The sequence below is a fragment of the Pongo abelii genome, chromosome 4 (genome assembly GCF_028885655.2).
Source record: "Pongo abelii isolate AG06213 chromosome 4, NHGRI_mPonAbe1-v2.0_pri, whole genome shotgun sequence".
Classification (NCBI taxonomy): domain Eukaryota; kingdom Metazoa; phylum Chordata; class Mammalia; order Primates; family Hominidae; genus Pongo; species Pongo abelii.
The window spans coordinates 151556954-151584899 of record NC_071989.2 but is presented as its reverse complement, the minus strand read 5'-3'; the positions used below and the strand labels follow the sequence as shown (position 1 = coordinate 151584899).

Sequence of the window (27946 nt, the reverse complement as noted above, 5' to 3'; positions counted from 1 at the left end):
CCAACATGCAGTGAGGGTTGAGAACCACTGTTCTAGAGCAGAGGGTGGCAAACTCTGCAAAGGGCCAGGTGGTAAATATTTCAGGCTTTGTGAGCCACATGGTCTCCATTGTGCAGGGTGATCAGAGTAAATGGTTATCTCGAATTTATTGCTGGGCCATAGTTTACTGTTGTTCCCTCTGGTTTTCTAGGAGCCAAGAGATGATGGCCAGGTGGGAAAACATTGGGAAAGTGGGAGAAAATGAAGTGGGACCCCTGGGAACAAAGGAAAGAAGAGTCCTTAGTATTCACCAGCTCCAACAGGAAAACAGCTCTTCCTGGCTAATTATGATGACAGAATAAAGTTCAGGACAAGGGGCACTGTCTGTGAGCCAAAGAAACCAAGTCTATGTATTGGCCAGAAGGACCAAACATCCTATATGCAACTTTCCAGGGAGGAACATAGAGGCATTTTTTTTTTTTTTTTTTTGAGAGGCTGGGAAGCAGAGAGGAGGAGTGACTTGGCTGTGAAAAGCGCTAAAACAGATGAAAGACTATACTGACAGGCAAATGGAGCCTGTTATGACATTGACATTGAAGGTGAAAGGAGAATCCAGTTCATATTAGCCAGGGTCTCAGAGACCAGGTTTTGAGGCAGTATTTCTGCCTCTTGAGGACAGGGCAGAGCAGGTGGGTAAAAAGCAAAGAGACCAGGTAAGGGGGACTAAAAGTAAGGGAAGCAGCATCTGAGGAAAGGCTCCTCTGACTGGATTTTCGCAAACATTATTTATTAACCTCACTGAACAAGGATAATGGGACAAAACAGGGGCAAGCTGGGAAACCAGCAGGGGTATTTGGCAGGCAGAAATAAAAGGGAGTGGTCCAGGTGCCCAAGATTATCATTCAAAAGGAGTAACATTCCATTGATATTAGGTTTGTGAAATTGAATAATGAAGTGGCAATAACATAGTACATTAAAAAATAACAAACTAGGCGCTGTGGCACATGTCTATAATCCTAGCACTTTGGGAGGTGGGAGGATTGCTTGAGCCCAGGAATTTAAGACCAGACTGTAGAGACCTCCATCTCTACAAAAAAATAAAAAAAATTAGCCAGGCATGATGGGACACGTGTGGAGTCCAGGTTACTTGGGAGGCTGAGGCAGGAGGATTATTTGAGCCCAGGAGGTTGAGGCCGCAGTGAGCTGACATTGCACCACTGCACTCTAGTCAAGTGACACCCTGTCTCAAAAAAAAAGTAAATAAATAAATAAATAAGCAAGCCAAGAAAGGGCCTTGTTTTTTCCTCAAGTTGATAGGCAACCGACAGTCTATGGGAGGGCTTTTCCCTTGAGATCTCCCTCTACTGCCTTAGGATAGGCACAAAAATGGGAGAAATGACAGAAGAGGTGCATTTAAAGGGGGCCATTCCTGTTGCCCAAGGAATAGGAATGGGTAGGGTTGCCAGATAAAATACAGGACACCTAGTTAGACTTGGATGGCAGAATAAACAATAAATATTTCTTCAGTATATGTTATGTCCCAAATATTGCATGGGACATACGTATACGAAAAAATTTTTGTTGTTTACCTACCATCCAAATTTAACTGGGTATGCTATATTTTTATTTTATTTGCTAAATCTGGCAACCCTACCCAAAAAGTCTTATCTTCTTAAAAGCTTGTCAGCCCAACAAGTCAAGTGTCCCATAACGCCTTCTGAAAGGTCTTAAGCGGTTTGCTTTAGGTAGGGTTCCTACCAAAACAGACAAATCCTATTGGCAGAGAGATTGTATTTGTAGGCTTTGGCTCTGATAAAAAAAAATAAAAATAAAAAATCTCCACCAGGCATCATTGGTTCTTTGGCTTCCTATTCTCCACAGTGCATCTCAAAACTGGATACAGAGAGCCTGGGGTAGTTTTCGGCTGCTCCTGTCACAGTGCCCTTCAGACCTCAGCTGGGCCTTCAAGGGCATGAACAGGTTTGGATCCTCCTGCTAGTTCCCTTTTAATTTTCACTTGTGAGCATGGCACAAGGCCTGGAAAGCACTCACAGGAGTTTCCCTCAAATGCCCTTGCAAACCTTGCAAAATGATGACCCATTTGCCATCATATGGCACTACAGGGAGGTGGGACCAGCTAGACTGGCAGGTGGAAAGGGGTTGGTCATTTAGGCATAATTTCCAGGGACCCTTGGGCAAATGCAAGTTATGGGTTTGGGGCTATGGGCTTTTTGGGGGGAGGGGTGAGCAAGTGAAAGAAAAGGGAAATACGGAGGGAATGTGTCTCCAGCACCCTTTCTCTACTGTGCTGCAAAAGGCATCTTCATCCCTGACTTTGAACAAACAAGGTCTATAAATGGTTTGAAGAGGGGACAGTGATATGGTTTGGCTCTGTGTCCCCACCTGAATCTCATCTTGTAGCTCCCATCATTCCCGTGTTGTGGGAGAGACTCGGTGGGAGACGACTGAATTATTGGGGAGGGTCTTTCCTGTACTGTTCTCATAATACTGAATGGGTCTCACGAGATCTGATGGTTTTAAAAAATGGGAGTTTCCCTGCACAAACTCTCTTTTTGCCTGCCGCCATCCGTGAAAGACGTGACTTCCTCCTCCTTGCCTTCTGCCATGATTATGAGGCCTCCCCAGCCACGTGGAACTGTAAGTCCATTAAACATCTTTTTCTTCCCAGTCTTGGGTATGTTTTTATCAGCTGCATGAAAACAGACTAATTCAGAGAGTAAGCAATTTCCAGAGGAGACATCATTCAGAAGTTCATGGGACCACTGATTAGATCTAATTCAATATTTACTTTTAAAGGCTTTGCTCAGGGAAGGAAATCTGAAGCTTCATGCTCTGGAAGTGGATTTGAGGGAGGCCCCACTGGACCTGAATAATGGGTGTATACCACCACCTCTTTGCTATACACTACAGTGTACAGGTTTCGGCCCTCTCTGTTCCTCTGATGGGCTAGCTCCTCAGCAGTGTTGCTACCTGTGCTCACCTGGGCACACACATTTAGTCCAACTCTGCCTTGACTATTTTTTTTTGAGATGGAGTCTAGCTCTGTCACCCAGGCTGGAATGCAATGGCACGATCTTGGCTCACTGCAACCTCTGCCTCCCAGGTTCAAGCAATCCTCCTGCCTCAGCCTCCTGACTAGCTGGGATTACAGGCGCCCACCACCAGGCCTGGCTAATTTTTATATTTTTAGTACAGACGGGGTTTTGCCACGTTGTCCAGGCTGGTCTTGAACTCCTAACCTCAGGTGATCTCCCCACCTTGGCCTCCTAAAGTGCTGGGATTGCAGGTGTGAACCACTGTGCCCGGCCTGCCTTGACTATTTCAAGAGGGCAGCTTCCTAAAGGGTGTCCAAATAGTGCTATTCTAACAATGGCCAGGGGAGGAGGTACTGAGTAACTGTGACCCCAGACACGCAAGATGGGCAGATTCTATTGCCATTGCCCTCTGTCAATCTGGAAATACTTTGCGAGGTAGGAAGAAGTAGGAAGGAAAAACAGTCTGGAAATATTTGGGGAGATGAAAACGAGTGAAGAGGTAGAGATACTTGACAAGACACAGGGCCCCAAATCTCAGAGTCACAAAAAAGTGAGTACCATCAAGGCAGAGAGGACATTTTAGGATTTTAGCTGAGTGATTTCACTCTCTTGAGTCTCTTAACCCATTTCGTCCAAAGGGCCAATATTTTGAAGATTTTTACTCCATTTTGATAAAAATAAAGGAATTACATTCTCCTAAAGCCCAAGTTTCTCTAATGAGTAAGTGAGACATTTTGGAAGCTGACTTGTCTGTGGTCACTTAGTTTCCTCTGGTTCAGGTCCTCATGATCTAATGAGAATAATCTATGCTATTTCTGGTATCTTAGAAAGCTGATGTCTCCCAAAGTGCCCAGAAGGTGTCCAAGAAATGATTAGGAAATCGCTAGAATGTCAGGAAGACATGATCTGAAAATTTCCCTTATTTATAGAGTAAGAAAAAAAAGGATTACTGAAAATCTCCTTCCCATCATCCAGGACAAAGCCAGGTAGAAAGCTGTATAAAACCTAAGAGAGCAAGTCAGGCTCTGGGCTGGGAGCTGCATGGAAACTCCAAGTTGGGGTTACCCACGTGTTTGGAGGAAAGAGTGTTGAGCTGAGGGGGAGAAGTCCTGAATTCTGGATTGGCTCTCATTTAATCATGGCATTGTGTCCAAGTCACCTCACTGTGCTTTAGTTTTCTTTTTCCACAATAGGGTTCAGGCCATTTCTCTTCTCATTCTCACACGAGGATAGAACGAAATGATAGATGTGTAAGCGCCTAGTGGGGAATAAAGTAATATATGTATCTGTATATATATAAATAGCATGGGGTTTTCTTTTCTTCTAAAAGTGAAACTCGGCTTCATAAATTATTTAAGCCTCTCTGCTGGATCCACCCTTTGGAGAAAAAGACAGAAGGGAAAATACTCCCAATGCCCAAAACGCTTCTGATGCTTATAACTGGGCTCCACAATTTGGTTGTCTGAAAGCTGAGACTAAGCTTGAGAGAGAAGCACGTTTAGGAGCTCCACAGCATAGGAATTCTGCAGGATCCCTATTCATTCTTTTCCTGGTTGTAAAGAGCTCTTTTTTTTCCCAAAGAGTACAAGAGCAAAGAACTTAAGTGCAGAAGTCACAAAAGCAGGGAAAACTACAGCATGGCCCTGAGAAGAGGAACTAGGTCAAGCTGCTCTCCCTCAGAGAGAGGTAGTGCCTGTTCCCACGACAGCTCAGGCTTCATGACACACAGAGACAGAAGCAGGCTGGGAGCATGGATGGTTTCGGCAGTATGTGGGGGACAAGGAGGCATAAGCCATGAGCAGTTTAAGAGAAATCGCTTCATCTCTCAAGCTTTTATTCTGTGTTCGATGTCTCTCCCCCAGTGGATCTGGTATAAGTGACTTGGTGTCAGTGCTCAGGGCCAGGGGCCCAACCCCACAAATAAATGTTGCCTCATGCTACCTGATAAAAACGAGAGAAGAAAAGGTTGGCACATGTCTCAACACTGTTCCCTCTTATGTTATCTTACACCAAAGCACAGAGAGCACATGAAATTGAGAGAGCCATCAAAACCAGAGTCTGGTTCAGGAGGTGCTCCTTCCCCTAACTCTAGGCACCAGAGAGGTTAATTCAGAAACTTGAGTCAGGGTTGAAAAGGGTGTGAAAAATGCCATGCTGGTTCATGCAAATGGTCCCTTTTAGCTCTGGTCTCTTAGGATGGAACCACAGGAGAGCAGGGGCAGCCCCCTGTTGTCCCTGGCCAGCTTTGGATAAACGGGAACAGATTGGTCATCATCCGAGATTTTACCTGGAGTCTTCATGCACCGCTTCTTCTGGCCTGTCAAAAAGCAAGTGCAGGTTTGGATGGCAGGGAACAAAGTTGACGAGGAGGCTGAACACTGCATGAAGAGAGGACCAAGCCAATGAGAGAACAACGGCAGCAACAGAAAACCAAACAAACCCTGCAACAGACCTGACGGGGGATGAGTCGCTGGACGTGGATGAGGTGGGCATAGGGCTGGATGGCGCCGAGAACATGGGCCAAGATGGCGAGAGGGGTGAAGTTGGGCTTGGATTCGGGGGGCTGCAAGACATAACAACCAGAAAACTTGTCAGCACACAGGGAAACCACAATGGGAGCACAGGAGGTCATGGGAGGCCAGATGACGGAAAGCTGGGCAGAGCAGAGGAGCACCGAAACCCAGGGACGTGCTGTCAGGGCCATGTCACATTCCTCCAGACCAAACCTCCGCGTCCAAGTAAACGTCTATTCTGTAATTCCTCGGAGTATCAACAAGCTTTGCCCTGCTGAACAACTGCTTTTCAGGTGATAGAAGCTTCTTCAATCATGTCCATTGGTGACAAATGCCCTGAGCTCACGCACATGAGTTCCCACACCCACATGCTATCACCAGCCTTGTTCTGAGGCAGGGCTAGCCTATAGCGAGCCTTCAGCTTCCACTCTTGAGGGAGTGTTTTTCAGGTTATGTCTCAGCAGAAATGACCATTTTTTTTTCTTCTGAGGCACAAAGGTCATTCGGTGAGAAAATAATTTCGTGTTTGCATTTTTAACTAGATGGGCTGTGTGCCACTGGAGATCTGACGTACTGCATGAAGAAGGTGATAGCTGATGCAGGTGAATACAGATACACCTCTTGGGAAATGGCATGCAATTACCAGCAGAATGTGGTTCCTCTGAGGTTCGCTGCCTGCGCTTGCCCTTTCTCCTTTCGTGGAATTTGGGCATTACGATACTCAAAGAAAAAGCCCCAGAGGGAAGGCAATGAAAAAAACGAACTGAAACCTTCAATTTGTTCATTTTGTTCCTTGACGGGCGGCTAATCAAAAGTTTGGAGAGGAAAGGTTGAAATTACTCACTGAAATGTGGCTTGTGGATTTTAATTGGTTGTGTTAGCCCTTTGACTTATTTCCACAAATGACACAGGCACCTTCACAACTCTGTGAAATCATACATCACAAATAGTGCAAACACCAGTGACGGAGAGAAACCAGTTCAGCCACACCACCACTTGCCACTCCTGAATCTCAGCGGACTGCTGAACTGTTTGAATCAAGCCCTTCATGGGGGCAAAAATGACAGAAATCCGGTTCAAGGGGAACAGACTTTCTAAGTGTACTGCAATTTAGCAGGCACACACAAATGTCCTACTTACTGGGACTTCCCTAGGGTTATACCAATTCAAACATGAGACCCAATAATGGCCCTAATTACTTACTGTTGTAACACCTATAGACAAATAACAGCAAAAACCACAGTGTGAGTTCATCAGAGAGGCTCAAACTAATGTGACTGATAAACACTTTATTAAATTCCATTAGGTATATTTTTAGAATATAAATTCCATGAGACAGAGGCTTTTGTTTTGTTTACTGCTGTATATCCAGTGTCTAAAATATCCAGTGTCTGTAGGTACTATATTTAACAAATCATTATGGAGTAAATTAATGAGTCTCATTTACCCACACGACAAGCCTACAAACAGGTACTGCTATAATTCCCATTTCACAGATGTGGAAACCTGGGCTAAGCTGAGGCTTCCCTAAGGATACCCTGTAAGTAACAGGGCTGTAAGTAACAGGGCTGAGGTTCAAACCTCATCTGCTGATTCTAAGCCCAGGACTCCTGCAGCCAGTGTACTCCCTCTGACATAGCAGGATTTGCCCTGTTCCTCTAGCCTGTGCCAAGCTTTTTTTTTTTTTTTTTTTTTTTTTTTTTTTTCATGTTTCATAGGAATATTTTAATTATGGCCAATTCCACATTAATAATTCTATTCCAAACATTCTCTGATTAAAGAAAAATCATTTGATAAGACTCCATATGATAAACAGATTAATTTTTCCAAGTAAATGTATAGATGTAAAACAAAAACTCTAATCCCATATTTAAACTTTATAGACTAATTGTAATGTTTATTTGGAAGAATAAATGTGTGATCAAAGCCCAAAAAGTGTTTAAAAAGAAGAAAAATGGGAAAGGACTGGTACCAGGTGGCAAGTATATTGTAAAGCTTCAGTAATTAAACAGTTTGTGTTCTAGGAATTTGTGTCCCCAGTTCTGATAATGTTCACTCTTAAATTGTAATGTTCTATACCCTAAAGCACTCTCCAAACCTTAAGATGAAGAAAATAGGCAAAGCAATAGCAGCAATGAAAAGAGACCTTTTTTTTCTACTAGTATACCTCGGATATTCCCCCGGCAGAGAACCAAAGGGAAATGACAGCCTCCATAGGATCACATAAAGAACTGAGAAATTTTTTCTTTCTTTCTTTTTTTTTTTTTTTTGGACACAGGGTCTCACTCTGCCACCCAGGCTAAAGTGCAGTGGTACAATCACAGCTCACTATAGCCGCGACCTCCTGGGCTCAAGCAATCCTCCCACCTCAGCCTCCCAAGTAGCTGGGACTACAGGCATGTGCTACTACGCCTGTCTACTTTTTTAATTTTTGTAGAGACAGGGTCTTACTATGTTGCCCAAGCAGGTCTCAAACTCCTGGGCTCAAATGATCTTCCTGCCTCAACCTCCCGAAGTGCTGTGATTACAGGTATGAGTCACCGTGTCTGGCCAAGAAACCTTGATACCCATCTTTTGTCCCATCTTACAGAACTGATAGAATTCATTTCAAAAGGGCATATAGAGAAATTTTGTTATGTTCTCCCCAGTTTTTTTCTCTATTGCATTAGTCATAGTTCTGGTAGCTGTGCCCCAAAACAGTAAACAATGTTCCTCCAAAGAACCAAAACTCCAACACCCTTGTAATTCTTTTTTTTTTTTTTTTTGAGATGGAGTTTTGCTCTTGTTGCCCAGGCTGGAGTGTAATGGCGCAACCTCTGCTCACTGCAACCTCCTCCTCCTGGGTTCAAGCAGTTCTCCTGCCTCAGCCTCCCGAGTAGCTGGGACCACAGGCATGAGCCACCATGCCCGGCTAATTTTGTTTTCAGTAGTGATAGGGTTTCTCCATGTTGGTCAGGCTGGTCTCGAACTCCCGACCTCAGGTGATCCACCCGCCTTGGCCTCCCAAAGTTCTGGGACTACAGGCGTGAGCCACTGCACCTGGCTGTAGTTCTTTTAAAACTCAAACACCTTTGCAGAAAAGAGAGGAAGACAACTCTACACAAAAGGCTCACTCAAGCATTTTAGGAACTGATTATAGAAAAATAATTGCCTTATATGTTTATATATAAAGGAGTGGGAATTATTACATGGCTTTTAGGCCTGACCCTTGTTCATGAATTTTCCAAATTCTACCAAAACAGTGAAACAGACAAATCAGTAGAATAGAATAGAGTTTGGAAAAAGACTCTGGGAATTTGGTATTGGTAAAAGAGAGATCTTAAATAAGCAAGGTTGCTTTCATATACTACCAGTATGAATGTAAAATTGGTGAGCCAATTTAGAAGGCAATTTTGCAGTGCCTATTAAAAGACATGCATTGACCCAACAATGCATTGATCCAATAATTCCACTTCTCTATATCTCCCAGAGAAACACCGGCACATGTTCATAATAAGACAGTACAGTGATGTAGCAGTAGTTGAAATAGTAAAAAATTGGAAACTCCAAATGACTACCAACAGGGGACTGGCTTAATAAACTATGCCAGAACCATACTATGAATATGATGCATAAGTAGAAAAAGATAAGATAGGGCTGTCTGCACTGGCACAAAAAAACTTCCAAACCATATCAATGAGTGGGAAAAAAAAGCAAACTTCAGAATATTACTACACAAGGTATCATATGCTGAGGTAAATACACCTCATATGCACATGTATAACAACTACATCAAAACCATTAAAAAAAATCAACTCTCACTAATCTTTGTCTACCCCAAATCATACATGAAAATATATTTTTATGAATTAAGAATTTAATGACATTTTTAAAACTATAAAAATTACTAAAAATAAATATACAAAAATATGTATTTAACCTTAGCATGACACCAAGGCCAGAAACAATAAAGAAAATTTCTGGCAGCATTAACTTTATGACAAAATAACAACAATAACAAACTTCTGTATATCAAATAATGCCACAGCAAAAATTAAAAAAAATTGTTGGAGGGAGTTTAAGTGGCTACAGTATCTCTTCAAAAAAAATTTATCAGTATGTATATTTAAAATGCACATACCTTGTACCCTAGCAATTTGACTTACAGGGGTTTATGCCAAAAAAAATTGTACACGTTGCCAATTGTGCGTGTAAAAGGATGTTTAGCACAGTATTTTGTGTTTATAGTTGCATATAAAAGGGGGAGGATTAAATGCCCACCAAGAAGAAAATGGCTAAATAGATTATGGTACTTCCATATGCTAGAATACAATACAGCCATTAAGATAGATAATAGTATAGTCAACCCTTTGCATCCAGTTCCACATCTGTGAGTTCATCCAACTGCAGATCAAAAATATTAAGGAAACACACTGAAAATAACAATACTGCAATTAAAAATATAAATCTTGGCTGGACGCGGTGGTTTATGCCTATAATCCCAGCACTTTGGGAGGCTGAGGCGGATGGATCACTTGAAGTCAGGAGTTCGAGACCAGCCTGGCCAACATGGTGAAACCCTGTCTCTACTAAAAATATAAAAACTAGCCAGGCATGGTGGTGGACGCCTGCAATCCCAGCCACTCAGGAGGCTGAGGCAGGACAATCACCTGAACCTGGGAGGCAGAGGCTGCAGTGAGCCGAGATTATGCCACTGCACTCCAATGCATTGATCCAATAATTCCACTTCTCTATATCTCACAGCGAGATATAGAGAATTACAAAGGTGTTAGAGTTTCAATTCTTTGGAGGAACATTGTTAACCATTTTAAGGCACAGCTACCAGAACTATGACCAACGCAACGAAGACAAAAACTGGGGCGAACACAGCGAGACTCCATCTCAAAAAAACAAAAACAAACAAACAAACAAAATATATACCTATATCTCTTAAAATATAGTATAACAATGATATTGTGTTAGGTAGTATAAGTAATCTAAAGATGATTTAATATATATGGGAGGATGTGCATAAGTTTTTTACAGACTCAGTCATAGCATTAGAATTCTTCTTAACCACTGATTCATGTGTTTCCTTTAGATACCTACCCTATTTGCAAGGGAAAATAACAATACAGTGATAGAGAATCACAATAAGACTCAACATATTCTAAATTCCAACAAAATCCCCAATCCTGCCTCCAGTGTTCGGTCTGGCGGATTCATATAGCAGATGGAATTCATATAAGAGAAGAAATAAAATGTAAAGAGTATGACTCTTTAAAACTTTTCTTAATCCAGCAAAAACTAGTCATTGAGCACTCAGTATGTTCGAGACAATAAATGATATTTGCCAAGGTCCCTTGACTTCAAGAGCTTAAAATATATTTGACAAGAAGCGACAGATTTAAAAACAACAGTAATGTAAGGCAGTAAGATCCATCAGCTGAGGGCTAAGCTATTACTAGCTTAATATCTGGCTCCCGCTTGACTCTGTCTTGAGCCCTAGGAAAAGTGTCAACTCCTTTCTACTGTGCAGTCCCCATTTTCTTCCACAGTTGCTGCTAGTCAGAGAGGCCTCACTTTCTCAGTCCTCTCAACACAACCCTGCCCCACCAGACAATGACCTAGTAGGCAAGGCCTGGCAACAACTTTCAAACCACAGCCCAGCCCAGGAACCCAAGCAGAACCAGAGACAATTTGGAGGTTCAAGAGAACAGCCCAGACCCAGGGGCTTGTACCAATCTGTTCTTTTGGTCAGTGGTTACCACAGGACAATTAAAAAGTCCTTCCAACTTTTTTTTTTTAAATGACTTTAATAAGTACGAAACACCTCCAGCTTTCTATTCCATCTGTACCAAGAATTATGCCTTTGGCTAATGGCATAGTTGGGAACATATTCTGTGAACACAATGTGGGTTCTAAATGTTTTTCACATCCTCAGATATCTAAGTGGTTCTTGGCCAGAAGTACACAGCTGAAATTATCTGGGGGTGCGGGTGGAATGCAGGATATTCATAACTATTATAATAACTTACTCCTCAATCTCCATGTCAATTACCATAGTATCAACTGCAATTTTTTCTTTTGGGGACGGAGTTTTGCTCGTCGCCCAGGCTGGAGTGCAATGGCACGATCTTGGCTCACTGCAACCTCTGCCTCCTGGGTTCAAGCGATTCTCCTGCCTCAGCCTCCCAAGTAGCTGGGATTATAGATCCCCGCCACCAACCCTGGCTAATTTTTTGTATTTTTAGAGGAGACAGGGTTTCACTATGTTGGTCAGGCTGGTCTTGAACTCCTGACCTCAGGTGTTCCACCCACCTTGGCCTCCCAAAGTGCTGGAATTACAGGCATGAGCCACCGTGCCTGGCCTCAAATGCAATTTTTAACAACAGAATTTCAGAATTTCATTTGTTTATGTTTTAGCCATAGCAGTAACATTTGGTATAAAGTGACTGCATTTTAACATTTATTACCACTATGTTTGAATTGGTATAATAATAAAATGCATACTCCATGGTACTTCTGTGATTTTTTTTTTTATTTATACTTTAAGTTCTGGGATACATTTGCAGAATGTGCAGGTTTGTTACATAGATATACACGTGCCATGGTGGTTTGCTGCACCCATCAACCCATCATCTACATTAGGTATTTCTCCTAACGCTATCCCTCCCCTAGCCCCCTACCCCCTGACAGGCCCCAGTGTGTGATGTTCCCCTCCCTGTGTCCATGTGTTCTCACTGTTCAACTCCCACTTATGAGTGAGAACATGTGGTGTTTGGTTTTCTGTTCCCGTGTTAGTTTGCTGAGAATGATGGTTTCCAGCTTCATCCATGTCCCTGCAAAGGACATGAACTCATCCTTTTTTATGGCTGCATAGTATTCCATGGTGTATATGTGCCACATTTTCTTTATCCAGTCTATCATTGATGGGCATTTGGGTTGGTTCCAAGTCTTTGCTATTGTGAATAGTGCTGCAATAAACATACGTGTGCATGTGTCTTTATAGTAGAATGATTTATAATCCTTTGGGTATATACCCAGTAGTGGGATTGCTGGGTCAAACGGTATGTCTGGCTCTAGATCCTTGAAAAATCGCCACACTGTCTTCCACAATGGTTGAACCAATTTACAATCCCAGCAACAGTGTAAAAGCATTCCTGTTTCTCCACATCCTCTCCAGCATCTGTTGTTTCTTGACTTTTTAATGATTGCCATTCTAACTGGCATGAGATGGTATCTCACTGTGGTTTTGATTCGCATTTCTCTAATGACCAGTGATGATGAGTGTTTTTTTCATATGTTTGTTGGCCACATAAATGTCTTCTTTTGAGACGTATCTGTTCATATCCTTCACCCACTTTTTGATGGGGTTGTTTTTTTTTCTTGTAAATTTGTTTAAGTTCCTTGTAGATTCTGGATATTAGCCCTTTGTCAGATAGACAGGTTGCAAAAATTTTCTCCCATTCTGTAGGTTGCCTGTTCACTCTGATAATAGTTTCTTCTGCTGTGCAGAAGCTTTTTAGTTTAATTAGATCACATTTGTCAATCTTGGCTTTTGTTGCCATTGCTTTTGGTGTTTTAGTCATGAAGTCTTTGACCATGCCAATGTCCTGAATGGTATTGGCTAGGTTTTCTTCTAGGGTTTTTATGGCTTTAGGTCTTACATTTAAGTCTTTAATCCATCTTGAGCTAATTTTTGTATAAAATGTAAGGAAGGGGTCCAGTTTCAGTTTTCTGCATATGGCTAGCCAATTTTCCCAACACCATTTATTAAATAGGAAATCCTTTCCCCATTGCTTGTTTTTGTCCGGTTTGTCAGAGATCAGATGGTTGTAGATGTGTGGCATTATTTTTGAGGCCTCAGTTCTGTTCCATTAGTCTATATATCTGTTTTGGTACCAGTACCTGTTTTGGTTACTGGAGCCTTGTAATACAGTTTGAATCCAGGTAGCGTGTTCCCTCCAGCTTTGTTCTTTTTGCTTAGGATTGTCTTGCCTATACGGGCTCTTTTTTGGTGCCATATGAAATTTAAAGTAGTTTTTTCTAATTCTGTGAAGAAAGTCAATGGTAGCTTCAGGGGGATAGCATTGAATCTATCAATTACTTTGGTCAGTATGGCCATTTTCATGATATTGATTCTTCCTATCCATGAACATGGAATGTTTTTCCATTTGTTTGTGTCCTTGTCTTATTTCCTTGAGCAGTGGTCTGTAGTTCTCCTTGAAGAGGTCCTTCACATCCCTTGTAAGTTGTATTCCTAGGTATTTTATTCTCTTTGTAGCAATTGTGAATGGGAGTTCACTTCAATTTACCAAGCAAATGGAAAGGAAAAAAAAAAAAGCAGGGGTTGCAATCCTAGTCTCTGATAAAACACTTAAAACCAACAAAGATCAAAAAAGACAAAGAAGTGCATTAAATAATGGTAAAGGGATCAATGCAAAAAGAAAAGCTAACTTAATGCAACGAGAAGAGCTAACTATCCTAAATATATATGCACCTAATACAGGAGCACCCAGATTCATAAAGCAAGTTCTTAGAGACTTACAAAGAGACTTATACTACCACACAATAATAGTGGGAGACTTTAACACCCCACTGAGATATGAGACAGATCAAGACAGAAAATTAACAAGGATATTCAGGAGTTGAACTTAGCACTGGACCAAGCGGACCTAATAGACATCTACAGAACTCTTCACTTCTGTGATTTTTTTAAATGACTAAAGGAATTATGCCTTTTGTTTATTTGTACTTTAGAGTCATGGTAATAATCCTATCAACAATACTACTGCACATTTTTATGTACCACAATGATGCCTGTTGCAACAGAAGGACTGTAAACAGATGAACACTCCTCCAAGAAATAGAGAGCACGCTGTATTTCAGTTCTGATGCAAAACTAAGGGTGTATGACTACGTGTTCTCATACTCATAGAACACATATGTGAGATATAAGATGCACAGGGATGGTTATTATGGCCCAAGACTCTTTGTAGAATCTTAAATTCTCCTTTCACTACAGAAGTGTCTGGCTGTAGGTTACTTAAAAATGACAACAGCAGACAAAAATAAATACATAAATAAATAAAATAAAAATCTTGCTCCCTCCTGCCCCTCACCAAACCCAAAACAAAACAGACAAATTTCAAAATGGTCAATTTCACTCCTGGCTCTGAAACCTCCAATATCAAATTTGCAACCCCTTTCCCACTAATGAAGCCAAGGATAACAAACAATTAAAAGAGGAGAAAATGATTTTATAACTACAATTTTAGCAGATGACTCCTAAAGGCATTCCTACAACCCTCAGAGTCCAGATGGGCATATTAAGCTGAATGCCCAGTGCCCCTAAATATTCCTGGGGTCCTGCCAGGCCCCCACATCTAGGCCAAATGACAGCAACAACACAGCCTACACTTTAGCATGGAAGGAACATTTGCTGGTCTGGTTTGGATTCAACTGGTAGGCTTACATCCACTTTAGTTTGCTGGCCCACAGTGTCCTCAAAAGGAGTCAGACAGTCCCAGTCAGTCTCTCTGAAATTCACTGGACAGTGAAAGAATAACGGTTTAGGAAGATAAGGCTAAAAGGCTTGGCAGCATACTGGGTTGTGGCTGATAGTTCAAGTACAGTGTGTAGCAATATCATCAGCTTGACACCCTTCTGTGGTGACTCACTTGAATGATGGAACGTCTGCTGGACCAGCCAGGGCATGCCTACCATACTGTGGCAGGGCTGCCCAGGCAGGCTCCCAGTCTGACAAGGGATGTGGCAGACCCTCTCTGGTCTCCACACCACAGTAGTAGAGCTGCTACAAGATGAGAGGTTCTGTTACTGGAGGAGTAAGCTGACCACGAAGAAGAAAATTAATCTTTCAAAATTCCAATAATGAAAATTACTGACAACCTTGTAGAAAATTGGAAAATACCAAAAACCAAGAAGAAAAGAAATACAACCATACATAATTTATGCCACTGATAATCACTGTTAATACTCTGGCATATTTCTCCTCACTTTTTTTGGAGAATTATACTACACATGTAGTTAATACCCTCCTTTTTTCCCTTAATAAGGCATTTTCTAATGCAATTATATAGCCTTTGATAACAGATTTTTAAAATGGCTACAGGGTGTTCTGTTGTATGGTATACTCTGATTTCTGTAACCATTTTCTTATTGTGTACATTCAGACTCCTATCCCCCTTTAGCTATTATAAATAGCATTGCAACTCACATCTTTGTGAAGGATCCCTGCCAGTGTCTCAATTGTTTCCTTAGCATAAATTCCTGAAAGTAAAATTAGTGGGTCAAAGGCTAGGAGTTTCTTTTAAAGGTCTTGATATACCGTGCCAAATAGCTTTCCAGAAAGGTTCTACTGCTGTGCATTTCCACCAACACTGAGAATTCCTTCTCACTATGACACCACCAACATTGAACATGATCATTAGAAAAAAATTAGATGGACATTTTTTCAGTGTTCAGAGGTTACCCTGGACTCTTTGCTTTCCTGGTCTTTTCAGTGATGTACGAATGAATACAATTCCCTTCCTGTGTTCTGTTTCCACGTGAAAACAATGTTTAATTTTCCAAAGGGCATTTTTGACAAGAGAGTTGTGTGGGGAAGGAGACAGTCTGATGCATAAAGAGACAGATATCCACAACCTGGAGATGTGAGATCCCCTAGTTGAAAGGTATGGCTGCTTCCAAAAGAAAAGAAAGTAGTGGATTTGTAGCTTAGTGTAGGACTTTCAAAACAAGGATGAAGTAGGAGGGATAAGGCACACAAGGAAGGGCCTGAGAGTCTTGCACTAAGAGTCTCCACAGTGTCAGACTATGGAGAAGCAGCAAAATTGGCATTTGCACGTATCTGCCAGGCAGTGGCCCATGATCTGCAGTCCAGGTCCGCAGTGATATGTCTCAGGCTTGGGCTGAGCCTCGGATCACCGGCCACGGCTGGTCTTAATGCTGTCAGTTCCCCCTCCAGGTTAGACTGTTAAGTGGGGATGGTGCTATTAAACTAACAGGTGGCGGCTTTGATTTTGCCCCATGTTGAAAAAGAGAAGAAAATTCCATGAAAATCTAAAATGTCCTATCTAATCTAATCCCATTTCACTGAATTCTTCTTCCTTGGAAAATATCCCTTTCTGGCTTGACTTAAGGTAAAGGGAAATCAAACTTCAGCCAAGAAAATAGAGCCAAAAGGAACAGTGGTAAATTGGCTACTGGTGAACCAGACCAAGTGACACAAAACCAGTTTTTATCTGTTGAACATCTGAAGACATATATTCCTTATGTGTGTCCACTCAAGCTTTTACAACACAGAAATCCTATATAAGTCTAACCTCCTGGATTTTCAGTATGTACTTCACAACTTTATGAGCAGAAAAAATCCACGTCCCTGAGCTTGACTGTTCCGTGTTCTTTTCTATTACTCATGTGCAGATGTCTTTGCACAGATTACTTCCCCTCATCTAATATAATTTAACACACATTTTTATTTAAATAATGACAGAGTTCTGTTTCTTATTTTAATGAAACTAGTGAAATCCCCTTAAGGTCTTAATAATAATAGGGAATTGCATTTTAAAATACTTCTTCAATAATTTACTTTAAAAATAGCTTGACTAGTTTACAATGCAGTGATTCTGTTTTCTAGCTTTAAAAAATAATTCTTAAACTATTGGGTACTGTGGCCACCACCTAGGAGATGGGATCATTTGTACCCCAAACCTCAGCCTCACACAATATACCCATGGAACAAACCTGTACATATACTCCCTGAATCTAAAAGTTGAAATTATTTACACAAATAAAATAATTTCTGAAGTTTTAAATAAACTTTAAACTTAGATGGGGAGAGTAGGAATGGCAAGTAATTCCATGATTTAAACAAAATTCAAGATTTTGGAATAGCACATACATCATCCTTAATGTTCCCCAAGTCAATAATCCGAATCTTTTCTCATTGAGTAATACACAAATATGAGGTAGAGGGAAAAAATCCAGATTGGAAACAAAGACATCTGGACGACAGTCCTAGTTCAATTGCTCATTGTACAGAAAAACCTCAAGTGAAAGGATCAGAAAGGTTAAATGGGCAGAATGCTTCTATTGTGCACTGTGGCTCACAATACTTATTGACCTTAATATTCTTTCCTGTTGAACCTAAGTGTAGCCTCTCAATCTTTTCCAATACCACATTTCAGGCACAACAGAACTTCCTAAAATAAAAATTTCTTTCAACTAAAAAATTTCATAATTTATGAATTTATTTGTAAGAAAACACTAAAGCATTTTGGGGGCATTATAAAGTATTCCTAAGGTAACATTTGCTATCTCAAAAGATCTAAATAGTTGCTAAGAAATCCCAATACTTCCTTACTAGGCATATAACTCGTAAATTGAGTGTGGTACAATTGCCTTTCTCTACACAATGAAGATATTGTGCTTGCCAAAACAAATTCACTCAAGTAACATAAAAATAAAAGGAAAGCAATAGTGCTACTACATCCAATCTTTCACTGTTCTGGGGTATAATCTAAAGCCACTGTTTAAATGCTAGAGATGTTTAAACATGATTCTTGAAATCTGTAAGCAAGAAACTATGACTGCCTCAGGGGGTTGAGAGTGGGGAACGGGATGTACAGATATGGACTGGACATTCACTTTTTTATTTATACTGTTCAGAATTTATCATGGGCCTATACTATTTTATACTACTAGTGGAAAGTGCTCTTTTATACATGGTGCTAGAATAACTGGATATCTATATGGAAAAAAATGACAGAATCCCCTACCTCACACCATACATAACAAATGTGTTCCAGATGGATTATAGACCTAAATGCCAAAGGCAAACAATAAAGATTTTAGAAGAAATAACTCCAGAAACTGAAGGTTCCCAAACAGGGGTTGGAATTTATCCAGTAGGGCATAGAGAGGGCATATCAAAAACAATATTAAAAGGGTAAAAAGGCAGCCTACAACATACAAATGAACAAAGGGTTTATAACCAGACTATGTAAAGATTTCTCACTGGTGAATAAAAGACAACCAAGTGGGAAATGGGCAAGAAACCTGAATAGGGATGCTAAAAGAGAAAATCCAAAAGAAAAGGCACTCAACCTTTCTGCGCTGCAGGAAATGCAGATTAAAACCACAGTGAGATGTTACTGCACACCCACCAGAATGACTACATAGCTAACATCAAAATGCTGGAAATACCAGAGGTTTATGAGGATGAGGTACATCTGTAACTCATATTTTGCTGCAGGAGGGGCGTAAATTGCTACAATCATTTTCAAAAATAGTGTAGCATTATCCAGCAAAGGTGAAGATACCATTCTCTCAGACCCAGTAGTTCCATTGCTAGACATACACCCTAGAGAAAGGTGTGTTATGTGTACACTGGAAGACGTGTATTAGAATGTGTAGAGCAAATTACTTGTAAAAGCAGAAACTGGAAATTCAAAATTTTAGAAAAAGTAGAATGAAAAAATAATTTTCATGTATTAATACAATGGTGCACTCTACAGCAATGAAAATGAACTACAGCAACATAAATGACTTAAATATGGTTGAGCAAATGAAGTCAAACTCAAAACAATAAAATATTGCATTTAGGGATATATACAATCTATCCTCATTATTTCCATATTCCTTATTTGCAAATTCACCTACTTGCTAAAATGTATCTGTAACCTCAAAATCAATACTTGGGGTGCCGTTGAGGTCATCTGAGGACATGTGCAGAGCAGCAAAAACCTTGAGTCGCCCAATGGCACATTCCCAGCTGAGGTCAAACAAGGCAAAGCTCTGCCTTCTTGTTTCAGCTCTCATACTGTAAACAAGTGTCTGTTTGAGGTCTACCTAGTACCACATTTTCATGCTCTTTGATGGTGATTTTGCCATTTAAAATGGCCCCTAAGCATACAGCTGAAGCACTGCCAAATGTTCCTAAGCACAAGAAGGTTGTAATGTGCCTTACAGAGAAAATATGTGTGTCAGACGAGCTCCAGGCACGAGTTAATAGTGTTGCTGGTCCTAAGTTCAATGTTAATAAATCAACAATAATATTAAATGAGGTGTCTTTAGGCAGAAATACATATAAAACAGGGTGATGTATTGATCAGGTGATGAAAATGTTGTGACCAGGGGCTTACAGGAAACTCACTCTGTATTTCCCCTCCATGCAACGGCTTAGTACTCAGTAATTCCGTGTTTGCAGTGACTTTATAGAAAATGACTACCGTGAATAACAAGAATGGACTGTATTTATGAGGTAAAAATATAAATAAAAACTAATTGATTACCATAAACATAAGATTAGACCCCTTGTGGGGAAGAAGAGGACTGTGATGGGGGAGGAGAAAGCAAGAAATGTGGACACCAGCAAGGTTGCAGTTCTTAACTGGTGGGGGGTGAGTGGGTGGTTACTAAATAATAATTTAGTATTATTTAGGGGGTGTTTGCTAAATAATAATTTGTTAAGACGTACATTTATATTTCATGTACTCTTTATTACACGTTCAAGCCTATCTTAAAACATGAACAGTAAGTACCTTAACATATTAGTAGCATTCTCTGGGTGATGAGATTAAAGGTAACTTTTAAATAGCTTTATTTTTTTGGAGTAGCTTGAGGTTCACAGCAAAACTGAGCAGAAAGTACAGAGTTCCCCTATACCCCTCGTCCCCATACACGAAGGTTTTGTGCTTTTAAAACATATTTTTGCAATTAACATGTTACTTTTATAACCACAACTTAATAAATATTACAAAAAAAATCTCCCCAGCCACCCAAACTACGACTTTTACTCCGTAGAAGAAGGATGTTTAATAGAGGCAAAATGATAGTTCAGCCTTTGTTGCACCAATCCATGGTTTAAGTTGCATAATACAGTTGGCAGCTCCCAACTTGTACTGTTTCTCTGCCTACTGCACTGAGAAATTATGTTGACTCTTTTAGAGACTTTTTTATTTTGGTAAACTTATTACAGTAAATCAATGGTCTCTTCCTTTTACCTGGGGTAGAGGGACGTCAAGGAGGATGTCTCTGATGCAGCATTCTGAGTAAGCTGCACAACATGTTAACAACACAGGCTGAGAGGCATTGGCTCTCTGGCATACTTTCCTATATGGTCTACTTTCAGGGAATATTTCCTGTTTGGACTGGGGGAGGAAAAAGATTTAATAAGAATCTAAATGTCCACTGCTGAAAACAAAGGAGTAACTAAAATTAGCAGCAGTGGCCCAAGGCATTTCAGCTTACAGGTAACCCTGGAGAGGAGATTCCTTGCGTAAGGAGCCTATAATATTTCACTATGTTCAGGACTTTTCAGTAATAGAAGCAGCACTTGTGCAAGGATGATGTCCAGGATGATTAAGTTAAACTCTTGCAAATGCACGAACCTTGGTCCGGATACCATGAAAGGCAGATGAGGCAGAGAGAGAAGGAGAGATGAACTTTGATGAAAAGGCTAAAAGTTTCCAAGTCTCTTTCTTTCCCTCCAACCGAGTAGCAGCCTTCCCTCTAATTCTGGTGCTTATTTAGTAGTCTAAACATGTGGAAAATTGTCTCTGATCTGATTTTAATCTACTCAAGCTTCTTCTCTACTCCATTTATATCTTCCACGCCTGGCCCTGCTCCTTCAGTGTGACCATTCACAAACCCGACATTCTCCTTGTGTTCCCGCTGGCCCTCCACAATGGCTGGCGCAGGCTGCCATGGAGGAATGTAATCTTACTAAGCTTCATGGTGATTTTCACCCCTTGTTCATTTGGTTCTGAGGAGCTTATTGACTTGACTGGAAAAAACTTTAAATGATTTTCCAGCAAAATCACCCTTTCCGCTGGAGAAAAAGAGTTTTACCATCTGTGAATAAAAACAAACTGAAGGAAAATCATTTTTATATTCTCTTCTAGTTCTTGTACTTCAAAACCAAATATCCACAGAGAAGTCAATGAAAAATAGACATGGCAAAACACAATTCTGATCTCACAAATTTTTTTTTTTTTTTCAAATCTGAGGTGGATCCAAATTTACTCTGGATAATCTATGAGCTACTAAGCAAACTTATAGTGCAAAAAGGTTTTATACATAAATGCTTAACTTAAGAGAACTATTCTTGGTGAACATTTCAAAATTCAAATCTGATGATTACATCATTTCTCTGCTTAAAACACTTCAATGCTTCCCCATTGATCATAGGATAAGGCCTTCTCACCTAGACTATTATAAGACTCTCCAGCCTTTTTTCTTTACCTTTTACCATTCCAGTCCACCCTACTGTGCACTGTAAGTACAAACACCTGCTAAAGACATAGCTTAATAAATATTTGTTGAATGTTGTTGAATGAAGGGCACTTTCCTGCTCATAAACTTTTCGTTACTTAACGAATGTAGAATAAATTCCTTACTCTGGCAGACTAGAATATGTAGTTACAGTTTATTCTAGAATTTTTGCATTCCCCTTCTTCTGGTTCACTTGGAGAAGTTCTTTTCCATCCTAAGTGACCCAGGTGAGTCCAGTGTCCTGCTGATTTCACTGCAGGGGCAGGCATGTGATCCAGGCTGGCCACAGTGGTCAGCGTGGACAACTGACCCTTGTTCATCTGTGGAGTCTAACAAAGTAGTCCCCCCTTATCCTTGGTGGTTATGTTCCAAGATACCCAGTGGATGCCTGAAACCATGGATAGTACCGAATAACGTGTATACTATGTTTTTTCTATGTATGTATCTATGGTAAAGTTTAATTTATACATTTAAGCATAATAAGAGATGAACAACTACAATGATAAAACAATTATAACAATATAATGAAAATTATGTGAATGTAATGTCTCAAAATATCTTACTGTACCATAAATCTTAGCAGCCTCAGCATATATTTTCCCTTCCTTAAGTCAGTAACTTTCACCTTTTCACTTACAGGAAGCACTTTATGGCTTCTCTTTAGCATATGCAAATTGCCAGCATTACCACTCTTGGACTTTGGGGCCACTGTTAAGTAAAGTAAGGGTTACTTGAAAATAAGCACTGTAGGCCAGGTGTGGTGGCTCATGCCTGTAATCCCAGCACTTTGGTAGGCCAAGGTGGGTAGATCACCCGAGGTCAGGAGTTCGAGACCAGCCTGGCCAACATGGTGAAACCCCAACTTTACTAAAAATACAAAAATTAGCTGGGTGTGGTGGTTGTATACCTGTGATCGCAGCTATTCAGGAGGCTAAGGCAGGAGAAGCACTTGAACCTGGGAGGCGGAGGTTGCAGTGAGCCGAGATTGGCCACTGCACTCCAGCCTGGGTGACAGAGTGAGACTCTGTCTCAAAAAAAAACAAAAAAAAAAGAAAATAAGCACTGTAATACCTGGAGTCAATCTGATAACTGAGGTAGCTACTAAACGACTAAAGGGTGGCCAGTGTCCACAGTGTGGCAAAGAGATGATTCCTGTCCCGGGGAGCAAGACTTCATCATGCGGGGAGCAAGACTTCATCATGCTACTTGGAATGCTATGCAGTTTAAAACTTACAAATTATTTATTTTTATAATTTTTCATTTAATATTTTCAGACAGTCATTGACCATAAGTAACTGAAACCAAGGAAAGCAAAACTGTAGATGAGGAGCGCCTACTGCATATGAATGCTCTTCTTTCTGGATCCAACAATGAAATGTATTGGCTTAGGGTGACCAGAGATCTTTTTTCATATTACATGGCCAACATCTGTCTGCATATGAAGTTAAAATGAAAAAAAAAGAGGGAAGAAGAGCCAAGCAAAATGATAATTTGGGCTCTTAAATCCAAATGTGCTGAGGGTTAGATCCACCATGAGACTTCCCAAAATGTCAGCTTATGACTTCCATTTTTTTCCCTTAAGCTAGCTGGGTTTCCTCATTTCAAGGCGTTTCACAACGCCTCTCTCAGTACTCCCCTCTCAGTACTCATTACTTGCCTTCAAAGTCCCCAGGGGTCTTCAGGTCAGCAAACTTTTTCTTAAGGGGCCATAAAGTAAATAGTTTAGACATTGCAGGCCAAGAAGCAAAACTGAGAATATTATTTAGCTACTTATATAACCATTTAAAATGTAACAATGGAAAAGCACTCTTTTCTCACAAGCCATAGAACAAATGGGCACCTGGCTGGATGTGGCCTGTGGGCCTTGGTTTGCCTACCTCTGTTCTAGACAAATGGCTTTACTTGTGCCATGAGTATGCTTTAAGCTTTTGCATCTCCATGTTCCTGCTGGTGCTGCTGTCCCCATCTGAAATGCCTCTCCCTTTCCTGTAACCACTGCTCATCCGCCACTCAAAGCCCATTTCAATGCGATCTCCTTCCTCAGGCTTCTTTGATATCACAATGAGTTTGATCTTTCTCCAGTGAGTTAGATCTTTCTCCTTGGAATCTTCAAGAGCTGTGTTTTTCTTCCCATCTTGATGCTACATTGAATTGCAGTTGTCTTATCCCTCTTTTGTCTCTTGCACACTGTGAATGCTTAGAACTGACAATATCTAAAGACTGTATTTTTAAGAAAGACTCCACAGGATCAAGTAAATAGTTAAAAGAAAGGAAATGGATCTACCAGAAACCAAGGGTAAGACTGCTGGCAGACAGGGAAGGCAGACATTTCTGAGTCAGAATTATCTGATGTCATAAAACAGTACAGCTCTCATTCTGGTGTTGTCATGACAGCTCCACATATGGCCACTTGTCGGCTTGCCTAAGACAGGCCTGACAAATACGATGGAAGGGGAGATTCAGACATTTCATTTCTGGTTGGGAGGGAGACAGGCACATTGGGCATAAACTTGGATGAATGCCTGTGTTTCAGTATTCATTCTCAGCCACCCACTGGCATTGTTCTTGCTCCTGGCTACTGGGTGGTGGTGCCCAACCTCAGTCATGAGTGTCCCACCTTCATGACGTTTGTCACATCTGTGTATCACATGTAATTTTAATATATATTTTCTTAATATTTTCTTTAGATTGATCTCTTTAACAAATGTCTACTTTAGTCCATTGCAAATAATATCTCATTATTATTAGTATATAGAAGAAAGTTCACCCAAGCACCATTTAAAGCTATTTCAGCTATCTCAGTGTCACACAGCTCACATTTTGGAAATTTCTGTTCTTGGCCACTAATCCTTTTATACCCTCTTGTAAAAGTGTGGCATATATTTTCCCAAGATCTACTTAATTATTTGGAAGAGCTAATTTAATGAATGAAAAGCATATTTGTCCACTCAAGCCAAGGTGTACACCGTCATTTAATGTTTCTCTCTTAATTTTGGTATCATTTGTCTACACTACGTACAGAATAATAAAAACAACAACAGTTATCAACATTTAAGGAATGCTTCGTACTCCTGGGAGAGTTTAAAACAGCTTTATTGAGGTATAATTTATATACCATGAAATTTATCTGTCTTAAGTGTAGAACTTTTAGAACACTGATACAGCTGTGCAAGCATCATCCATATTCAGTTTTATAATGTCACCATCACCCCAAAAAGGTCCTTCCTGCCATTTGCAGTTAAGCCCTGCTCCCATGCTCAGCCACAGGCAACCACTGATCTGCATTCTAATGCTAGAGATCTGCCTTTTCTAGATATTTCACAAAAGTGGAATTGCATATTGTGTGGTCTTTTGTGTCTGACTTATTTCATTTAGCATAATGTTTTCTGAAGTTCACCCATGTTCTGGCGTGTATAAGTAGTCAATTCATGTTTATTACTGAATTCTATTCCATTCTATGGACACCATGTTCTTATTGAGTAGTAAGATTTCTGCATAGATTCTGGATACAAGTTCTTTATTAGTGATAATATTTGCAAATATATTTTCCCAGTGTGTGGCCTGTCCTCTCAGTTTTTCAGTGGTGTCTTTTGAAGGGCAAACATTTTTAATTTTGGTCAAGTTCAATTTGTTAATTTGTTTCTTTTTAAATTGTGCTTTTGGTGTTAAATCTAAGACGTATTTGCCTAACCTAAACATTTTCTCCTATGCTTTCTTCTAGAAATTGTCTGGGAATGTCTTTATTTCACTTTCATTTTAGAAGAATAGTTTTGCTGATCATAAAATTCTTGGTTGACAGCTTTGTTTTTTCCTTAAGCACTTCGAAAATTCAATGTATATCTAGCCACCATGGCGCACAGAGCCTCCCTCTTACGTTCCTGACATGCTGTACCTGCTACTCAGGCAAACTGCAAGCACCCTGCCCCGTGCAGCACTATTCATAATATGTGCCCTTGCCTGCAATCTACTGAAGCATTTTTACTTTAAGAAGCATGTGTTGGAAGATATAAAAGAAAAATATTTAAAACTGTTTATGAGCAAATTTCCTCAAAAAGCTTCAAAAGCTGGTCCATTTGTGCCATCTGTTATAAGAGAAACTAGAAACCACCTGTCTGTCTGCCTGAGCTCTGCTCTTACCAAGGAAGCTGTAATTACCTCTTTGGTGAAGGATTTGAATCATTACAGTAAATCCGTATTCAGCACATATTGTATTAGGAAGGCATTCTGAACCCCAGAAACCAGGTTTTGCTTTTGTTTTTTGTTTTTTCCCCCTCCTTCTGTCCTCCAAAGATGTAGTAAAACCTTAGCTATTAGGAGCCTGGAAGAGTGAATTGTGCCTTAGCCTTGTTTACTACTCAACAATAAATATTTAATAATCAAATATTTACTTAGCACCTAGTACATGCCGGGCACAGTTGTAGGCACTGGAACACAGCAGGTAACAAGCCAAGTAAGGCCTCTGCTCTCAGGCAGCTTACATTCAAGTTCAGTAGGCTTCAAGGTAGGGTGGGGGAGAACACAGGCTGGTGCAGGAGAAAAATATCAAAGCTCCTATTAGCATTTTAAATATCTGATTCTTATAACATTTACATTTTTTATGTTTTCTAATGTGTGTAATATAGCAATTACTAAAGCAGGTATATACTTTACAATTAAGTAAATACAAACAAACACTTATTGGAAGTACATGCTTTCTGATAATATTTTATTATCGTAATGGAAAAAATTTAGGAAATACTACTTATGAGTGTGTAAAGCAGAAAATAAACTCGTAAACAACCAAAGAAGATAATTTTAGGTGGTATTAAGAGCTATGAAATCAACTAAAATCAAGGCAGTGTGAAAGCAGGTGCCTGGGTGGGGAGAGTGTGTGGGTGTAATTTGGATTCTGTGGCTAGGGCAACTTCTTTTGGGTGACATCTGAGCTGAGACCTCAACAAAGTAGACGCTGAGGGCTCACTGTCTCAAGCCCCAGTGCATCTTTTTTATGGTTAAACATTTAGGATTAAAACAAAGCTAACCCCCATTTCTGCCTAAACTCCTTCACAGTCTCTTTGCTTAATCACAGAGACTTTTCCCAGAATATTATGTGAACTTAATGGAAAGGGTCCTATTTTGAAAGAACTGTGGAAAGAAGATCAGTAGTAAACATTGGCCTGTCTGTAGCAGAATTCCCAGTAATAGCTGATAACAGCAAAACATACTTTTCCTGCAAGAAATTGTTTCTTGGTAAAGCTAAAAAGTCATTCTGTTTAGGGAAACAAATGCTTGCCTTTTCAATGAAGTCTCTGTGCACCCTTAAAAAAGTATGTCGCTTGTTCCATTTTGGAAAAGGGGAACTACACAAGCCCCAAACAAACAGCCCAGGGACTTCTCTTCTTCTATGTAACCTGCCACATCTCTAGCTATTTTCAGGATGCAACACACTGTTTGATACTACAGTTATTACACCTCCTTTTTCTAGGTTACCCTCACTTTCACTACCTGAGATGTAACAGTTCTAAAGTTCTACTCACTTTTTGTCAGTATATTTATGTTAATTCACTTGCAACAGTATTCATGGTCACAGTGGTACAAGCTCATTCAGTTCCCTTCAGAAATCATCAGTCTACACTTTCAAAAATATCCACCTGAAATGTTAGTGAGGGTAAACTTTCCACAATGTCATCCCCAAAACCCTACAGCATGTCTCTGTCAGCTCTTCCTTCTTCCAACATTGTCACCCAGCCTTATCGTGACAAAATGGTACTCTACATATACTCAAACTTTCTGTCATTCTCCCAGAAAACTATAGGAAGGAAGGGAGACTCCTCTCCGGGAAGGACTATTACAAATGACAATTTAGCAAATTATAAAAATGAAAGAAAATCAAATGTATTTTACAAAATGGCAAGTCCTCACATTAGCAAGAAATTGAATGACTATGGCAGGGTTGGGGCCTAAGAAGCTATATTTTCAAAATACTATTCCTGCTCTGGCCTTGTGGTTCTGATGAGCAACCAGAGATGGGAACCACTGATCTTGGTTCCTATTGTGCTCTACGTCAGCTCTGGAAATGACTGGGAAGTGTGAATGCCCCACTTATTGTACTTGGTAGCAAAACACTGTTGTGATTACTTT

The 27946-nt window shown here is 40.3% G+C and overlaps 1 protein-coding gene across 11 annotated transcripts in view; it reads right to left on the bottom strand.

Moving 5' to 3' along the window:
- Positions 1–27946, bottom strand: part of ARHGAP26 (Rho GTPase activating protein 26) — a 462069-nt gene that overhangs the window by 16136 nt on the left and 417987 nt on the right. For 3 of the 11 annotated variants that reach the window (XM_054556006.2, XM_054556007.2, XM_009241147.4), the window contains exons 21-22: positions 5488–5598; positions 5323–5352 (exon numbers count right to left, since the gene is read on the bottom strand). The exons of 2 other annotated variants lie outside the window; for them this stretch is intronic. In XM_054556006.2, the coding sequence (XP_054411981.1) occupies positions 5323–5352; positions 5488–5598 (141 nt within the window). Of the gene's footprint in view, positions 1–5322; positions 5599–27946 lie in introns of all 11 variants that reach the window. 6 more of the 11 variants (XM_009241146.4, XM_054556004.2, XM_054556005.2 and 3 more) reach the window with 2 other exon arrangements.